General features: G+C 56.5%; 1 protein-coding gene across 1 annotated transcript in view; it reads right to left on the reverse strand.

Moving 5' to 3' along the window:
* Nucleotides 1-2815: 2815 nt before the first annotated feature.
* CELSR1 (cadherin EGF LAG seven-pass G-type receptor 1) overlaps nt 2816-7709 on the reverse strand; it is a 181932-nt gene continuing 177038 nt past the window's right edge. Inside the window, exons 35-39 of the mRNA XM_058431141.1 lie at nt 7435-7538; nt 7080-7229; nt 6364-6588; nt 5861-6116; nt 2816-5093 (exon numbers count right to left, since the gene is read on the reverse strand). Of these exons, the coding sequence (XP_058287124.1) occupies nt 5084-5093; nt 5861-6116; nt 6364-6588; nt 7080-7229; nt 7435-7538 (745 nt within the window). The 3' untranslated portion in view covers nt 2816-5083. The remainder of the gene's footprint in view (nt 5094-5860; nt 6117-6363; nt 6589-7079; nt 7230-7434; nt 7539-7709) is intronic.

The raw sequence follows: 7709 nt of genomic DNA on the forward strand, positions 1-7709 counted from the left end.
CCTCCCTGGGCTCAGGGGTTCCCTGATTTATGGCTGTGGCCAGCTCCAACCTGGGAACTGAGGGTGGGAGAGACCCTGCGGTGCCTACTGCTCTGCCCTAGGTGAACCCTCCCAGGCCACAGAAACATGAGCAGGCGGGAGGTGGGGCAGCCAGGCAGAAGGTGGTGTGGGCACCAGGCCAGCAGGGATAAGGCTGCCCTCTCCAACCTCCAGCGGGTTCCACCGTCCTGCCAGCCTCAGGGCCTGTGCGTCGGCCAGTGGAGGAAGCAGGGGCACAAACCTGCCTCTGCCCCTTGAGCCCCCAGGCTCCATGGCGACAGCTTCCTGACTGGCAGGGCTCCCCTCTCTAGCAGGCACAATTGCCTGCCCTGCCCCCCACAAAGCCACTGGCCAACTCTGGAGGGCTTTGGTGCCATGTCTCCAGAGATTGAGCAGAAACTGTTGGCCACGGGGCCCAGTCTCCGGGCTGCTCTTCTGGCCTCTTTCCTACCCTCCCCAGCACCCAAGGCCGGCACACTCCAGAGGCTGTGCCCCTCAGATGACCTTTTGAAGACCTGGGGGCCCCCAGGAACACAGGCAGGTAGCCCCTCCTGCCTGCACGGGCACCCCCAGTGGCCTGGCCGTAGCCACTTGCCACACCTATCCATGAAGACAATGGGGGAAACGTCTTCCAGGCCAAGAGCTCGGTGCTTGTACACCTACACCTACTCCCTGCTTGGAATACAAATGAAAGCAAAGCCCTCGCTCTCCTCTCCTACGTTGTTCCAGGATAATCTCAGTGATACACGGGTCCTAGGACGGTGCCCCCTCACCTCACACCTGGGAGGCTCCTTCCCGAGGCCCTGAGCAGGTTTCAAACACCCTGAGCCTGCCTTCTCCCCAGTCCCTGGCTCCCATGTTGCCCTGTGCTGGAGCCTTGCCTGGGCCCAAGCCCCTTCCTTCTTGGGGAGGTTTCTTTTTCTTTTCAAGAGACAGGGTCTTGCTCTGTTACCCAGGCTGGAGTGCGGTGGTGTGATCACAGCTCACTGCATGCAGCCTTGACCTCCTGGGCCCAAGCAATCCAGCCCTGACCTCCCAAGTAGCTGGGACAACAGGCATACATCACCACACCCAGCTAATTTTGTTTTAGAAACAGCCTTGCTATGTTGTCCAGGCTGGTCTTGAACTCCTGGCCTCAAGCGATCTTGCCTCAGCCTCCCAAAGCACTGGGACTACAGGCATGATCCACTGTGCTAATTTTTAGCAGCTAATTTTTAAAAATTGTAGAGAAGGGGGCCTGCTGTGTTGCCCAGTCTGGCCTTGAACTCCTGCCTCAGCCAGCCAAAGTGTTGGGATTACAGACATGAACCACTGCCTGACCCTCCTAGGGGGTCTTAACAAGCTTTGTCTCCAGGCTGAGGAGCCCAAGACAAGGCTGAAGCTGTGACTGAAGCAGCTGTAGTCACCCCTGTTACCTGGGCCGGGGGAGTTGACGTCCCGTGGCTTTGACGGTGTTTGTGCTGATCACAGAGGGGCTTGTTCAGCCCTCACCCATCACGGTCTGCTGCAGATGCTCTGCGGAGCACTTCGTGGTCCTCACGTGGGCATCCTGGCCTGGCTGACGGACAGGCCTGCTCTGGGCTGCCTGGACTGCTTTCTCTCTCTCAGATGCTTCTAGTATTTTCCTGTTAATCGTGGCTTTGGGGTTGAGGTAGAAATATTCTATCGTGTTAGCCGCTGAGCATTCTGGGATGTAAACATTAGCAGGTGAACTGAGGAGAAAGCAACAACTTGAAAAATGACCTCAGGCACTGGGGCGTTCATGGGTGGTTTTTTCTGTCTCGGATTTGGCCCGGCGGTGGCCCTAATCTGCAGTGCTGTGCAGCCAGCACCAGAGCAACAATTCCAGAGAGGCCTGGGAAACGGGGGCACTGTGGACTAGAGAGGGCTGGGTTTCCCATTTTTCTCTCTTTGCTGTCACTACTTTTCCTTAAGGGTGGAAGCGTGAGACAGTGCAGGTGGCTAGAGCTCTGGGAGAAATCCATCTTTCTGGACAGAGAAACCAAGAAAAGGGACCCCAGAAGTGAGAAAATGCAAGGCAAATTCCAGAAAGGAGAGCGCTGGAGAAGCGGAGCCCCAGATTCTCCGCATGTGCTGACACACGTCCCTGCCTCCCCCACCTGTGAGTGCAGGCAGCGACCCAAAACAGCACAGCCAAGGCCAAGGGCTGACCTGGTGGTGTACCTGCTGCTCGTGGAAAGACAGAACCAGTGGTCAGAACCTAACCAGGTTGCCTGCTGCTGAAACAAACACATGAAATGACACTTACAACGAGGGTGTTAACAACCCAGAGTCTAACCTAACATTCCACATGACGAGTGAGGATTCAACTTGCAGTTACTCAGCACACAACCAGGAAGATGCAAACAGAAAAGACAGATTTCAGCCCCAAGATGCTCAAACGTTCAAATTATCCCAGAATTCACAGCAGTCCTAGTTATAACCATACTTCATGAAGTAAAGGTGAACACTCTTGGAATGAGCGGAAAACTAGAAGTGCCCAGCAGAGAAATAAAAAGGAACCTAATGCAAATTTTAAAACTTAATTACAGTATTTGAAATAAATTCACTGGGTGAGTTCAGTAGCAGAATTAAGATGACAGAGGAAAAAAATCAGTAAACTTGAAGACAGAGCACCAGAAATAACCAAATCTGAAGGACAGACAGAAAAAAGAATGAAGAAAGATGAACAGAGCCTCAGGGACCAGTGGAAAAACATCGAGGTCTAACATCTGAGTCACAGAAGGAGAAGAGAAAGATCAGTGCAAGAAAAGAAAATTGAAGAAGTAATGGCAAAAAAAATCCTGAAATTTAGTGAAAGACAAAAACTGCCCATCTAGGCCATGGCAGGCCTACCAGGGAATGGACAAAAAGTTCCAGCACAACATTCCACTGGCTGAGGGAGCATGGGACACGTGCTCATGCTCAGCTGCACGTCCGTAAACCGTCCATTCCACGGCCACCCTGGGCGCGGGGAGGGGTGGGGGTATTTGTGGAGAAAAACCAGCACTGCAGAAGTACAAATTCAAAAATCTTAATTTATTGTAGACTCTTCTCATTTGTAATTCCAGTGTTTTGAACAATAAATACACATCTGTTAAAAACCTCCAGTGTCTAATCTCTCCCATAAAGTCTTAAGTAATAAAAATAGGTTTACATTTTTCCCGTCTCAATAAAAACTGACAGTTGTTTTTTGGTAACAGTTCTGATCAAATTAAAATTACACCTCATGATGTTGGCTGTGGAGTATGTGGAAAAAAATCAAATAGAACAAAACAAAAAAATTACATCTCGGGGCAGAATCCTGTTAAAGTCATAAAAGCAGATCGTTCGAAGACTTAAAAACCTTTCGTACTTAGGAAATGCCAGTGGCAAACGTTTAAAGGGACTAGAGTTTTGTATCTTCGAAAGACCACTCACCTGGTAAGGCACATGTATAATTCATTCAGGTGTGAGGACTTTGGGATCTCATTTCATCCTCCTGTCCTGGACCATTTTCAGATATGCTTTTCCTCTCACACAGGCATCTGCTAACAGTGCTCACATTTTCATCAGGGTCAAGTTTAAAACACTGTGGACATCTTTGCATTTTACTTGATTTTCATCCTATTTTATGGTTTCTCCTATTTGGAAGCAGCTGTGCTGATCACTTATTTGGGCACCTGATTTGAAGAACAAAGAAAACGCTAAAATCAAACATGTCTGACAGTTCTGGGACCCATTCCACAGCCCCTCGGGCCACGCTGTGCCAGCTGCCTGCAGTGGGCCCGACCTTGGAGTGAATTTCCAAAAAGGGTTTGGTAACCGTTGAAGAGTGTGGCTGTGGCTTTGTCCCTCTGCACAATTGGCCATTTGAAGCAAAATGAAGTAATTGGTCAGACTCCAGAGGGGAGACCCCTGCCTGGAGATCCTCGGAGTCTCAGAGAGCTAGAGACTTGGCAGGAGGGATGTAACGGCCTGGAAGGCCCCACACCTCTGTCCAAATCAGGAACCTGCAACGCTTTAAGGTCCCAGGTCCCACGGGGAGCAGGAGCAGGAGCAAAGGACAAAGCCATCCCCACCTGCAGCTCCCAGGCCACCTGGGAGGGGGTGAAGGGAGGGGGTGGTGGTCAGGGAATGACCAGGTGAAAAATGACAGCAGTGTGGTAACTGTGCCCCACAGTGACCTCAGCAGGGCTCCTCACACCTGCCTAGTGCTGCACTGCCCTGTCTTGAATTCACACAGCCGGGGCAGACAGTAGCAGAGGAGAAATGCACACACAGCGAACACTGGGAACACTGCGGACCCAGGGGGCCGGCGGGGAGGGCCCACGCCATCCTCGATTCCTGGCCGAAGGAAGCTGTAGGGCTTCTAACCGCTTGGTTTTAGCCCCACTGCTGATGTATTTCCCACCTTTGATCTGCTGGGGCACCAGTTTCGTCAACACATGCCAGATTCAAGTACAACTGTGCAATCTTCTTTACACAGAAGACAGCAAGAGATCATTGCATGGATCTCCCAGGATAACAAAATCAGCACGAATGCAATATATATACAGGTTTCACCTCCTCAGAGTCCCATACAAATATATAAAAGTATCTCCACCTTTCCCACATAGTGAAGTGATTTTAAGACAAAGAGTGCCTTTGCAAAGAGCTGCCCAGTCTGCCAGCCACGGGTCCGCAATGCCATGAGATGCCTGCCTAGGCGGGGCTGGACCGCAGTCTTTGGTCTGTGCCCGGCATCCCTGAACTCTGGCCAGCCTCTGGGCCCAGTCTGGGGTCCCCTCTCCGTTCTTGCTCTGGCTGCAGTCTTAGGACCCAGCGGTGCTGCCCCAGTGGTCCGCGCCTCCCTCATGCCTGTGGCCTTTGTCACTTGTCACCAGGTCTGACAGGCCCTGAGCTCCTGGGAGAGCCAAGACCTTTGTGTCTGGATGATCAGTTGGGGGGCTGCCGCCATGGGGACTGCCACACTCTGGGCCCACTCCACTTCAAGGGCAGTGGCCCCTCAGGCTCCAGGGTCTGAGGGTGATGCCGCAGCCTGTGTGGGGGCGACGGGCTTGCCTCACGGTTTCCTGATGGTTCAAATTGAAGTTTCATTACTGCCTCTGCGCGTGGGAAGAAGCCAGCAAGCAGGTGAAGGGTCAGTGAGGGTAGCGGCTGGGTTGGGCCCAAGGTCACACAGGGGCAGGATCCCCCCATCAGGGTAGAGGGGGCATCTGGGGCTCCAGGGAGGGCAAGCTCATGTTGGATGAGGCTGCCCTTGGGAGGCAGGAGAGAGGACCAGCCTGTGGGTCTCCGTGTTGCTGGTCTCTCAGCAGAGTGCAAGGAATCCGCGTTAGAAACCGGCCATCTCTACAGTGACTTTTGGGAGGGGCATCCTAAAGACCTGGTTTCTCCCTTGTGAGTTTGGAGGGAGGGAGGAACGACAGGGAGAGGTCTGGGGCCAGGACCCCAGCTCCACCCTGCCCCCTTCTCCCCGGGCATTCCGGGACCCTCAGTATCCTCAACTGCAAGGTGGGTGGCAGTGGTCCCAGGTGGAGACAGTGCTGATCAAATGCAGAGCCCAGCACCTTAGGTCCTAGCATTTCGGGGCTAGCCAGGGCTTCAGAGTCCCAGAGGCCTGAGACGTGCCGCCAGGATAGGGGGGGTCTGCCCATCTCCAGGGGATCCTCCTGACCTCAGCTGCAGCGCCCCCCGCCCCATCCCCGCCTGGGCTTCCTCTGCACTCAGGGCTCCAGGTGAGGTGGGTGTCAGGTCCCTGACCACTGCCCCCTCTCTCTCCTGACTCAGGACAAGGGGGAAGCGGGTGATCTCTGCCCTGGAGGCCCAGGCTACTCACTCAGAGTCGGAGCCATCGGCCTGGGCGCTCCCAGTGCGCACGTTCATGGCCACCCCGTTGAGGTGCTCACGCCCCGGCTCCCTCCCAGGGCTCTTGACTGTGATGGCGCAGTCGGGGCCGCCAGAGCCCAGGGAGGACGTGCGCGAGGATGTGGGGCTCTGCTCACAGTCGGCCAGCTTCTCCCGGAGCCGGCCCTTCAGCGTCTGCTCTGTCAGCGTCAGCGGCGGCGGGTAGGTGACTTTATTTTTCAAGATGCCTGGGAGGAGGAGACACGGCAAGGTCACGTCCGGGTGATGCCACCAGGGGCAGCTGCTGGGCCGTGTGCCAGCCCCCGTCCTTCCTGCTGGTTCCCCGGGTCCCAGGGCTAGGCCGGGAGGCCACGACGGTTCTGCCCAAGCCCTCACTTGCCCCACCAGCCCCAGCCCCACCCCCACCCTCCAGACCAGGGACTGGCCCTTCTGGGTCCTCCAGCCTTTCACTGCAGCCCCGGCCTCCCCAGGCACCTTTCCTCTGCTCTGGGGGCTGGCTGCTGGCAAGCCTGGCTGCGCCTCCGCTCTCCTGGTCCGGGGGGTATTCTCCACGGTGACTGCCCTGCTCCTCGCGGTGCAGCTCCACGCTGACCTTGGTCTCCACCTTCAGGCGGGGCTTGCCGCTGGGGTCCTCACTGTCACTCTCAGCCAGGCTCTGGTCGGGCCAGCCGGCTGGAACGTGGTTGGCTACAGCGTCCCCTGAGGCACGAGAGCGGTGCTCAGCAGGCAGTGGCACTGCCACTCGAGCTGCTCCCCTGACAGCCATGGGTCTGGTGGCTCCGACCCACCTCTCCCCAACCTGCAGGCCTGGTAGGGCTGAACCCTAAAGGTGGGGAATCTGAGGCCCAGGAGGGAGAGTCCTGGCAGCAGGGCCCTTGTTGGGATCCCCCGCTGCATCTGTACCGGTAACCACACAGGCTACTCCCCCACCGGCAGCCTCACCTGGACCTTGCGGTGACGGTCCACAGAGACCCCCCGAGATTTCCTGCCTCTGCTCGGGGGGTTGGCCTGGAGGAGCCCTTCAGAGGCTGTGAGGGAGCCCAACCGAGTCCCCCACCCCAGGCTGTCCTTTCATGCGGCTGCAGTGCTGCTGGGCGTATCTTGGGAGGAAGGGACCCAGCCATGGCCAAGGCCTGCCCCGAGCCTGCTGTCCACAGCCCAGCCTGGCCCAATGTGCCCCACGCACTCACCTTTGGGGGTGCTATGGACGGCGCCCCTGGCTGGGTCCCATTTTCCCTCAGCTCCCACCCCATCGTCCTCGCTGTCTGACGAGTGTGAGGAGGCATAAGAGCTGCTCTGCTCATCCAGGGACAGCTCACTATCCGAGTCGGAATCGTGGCCTGTGGATGCGCGGGGGACAGGGAGGCTCAGGCCCTGGGAGGTGAGGGAGTCCCACCAAGGGCCAAGCAGAGCCACTGGGCCCCTGGCATGCTGACGCTGAGCACGGTGAAGCTGCTAGTGCTTCTTCAGGGGCAGAGTCTCCAGTGACCAAAGGAACGTGGGAAAAACAACCCACGGGGTCCTCCCACTCCAGGGAAGCCATACCGGGGGGATCCTTGGAGCTCCTGGGCATGAGGGACGCATCTGGCTCTCCATGGCTGCCCCGCGCCAGCCCAGAGGACACGCTGAGCTTCTGGATCCCTTCATCCCTAGAGAGGCCAGGGAGGGTGGGCTCAGTATCATCCCTCAGGGGACAGGAGGTGCTGGAAAGTTCTCTGGAAGATTCTCTGCCCCTACCCTTCTGTGTTCCCAACAACAGCACGGACAAAACAGCCTCCCAAGTGTGGGGGGGAAAGGTTGGGGGGGAAGGTGGGGGGGGG

Source organism: Hylobates moloch, unplaced genomic scaffold (assembly GCF_009828535.3).
Source record: "Hylobates moloch isolate HMO894 unplaced genomic scaffold, HMol_V3 SCAFFOLD_19, whole genome shotgun sequence".
In the NCBI taxonomy this organism is placed as follows: Eukaryota; Metazoa; Chordata; class Mammalia; order Primates; family Hylobatidae; genus Hylobates; species Hylobates moloch.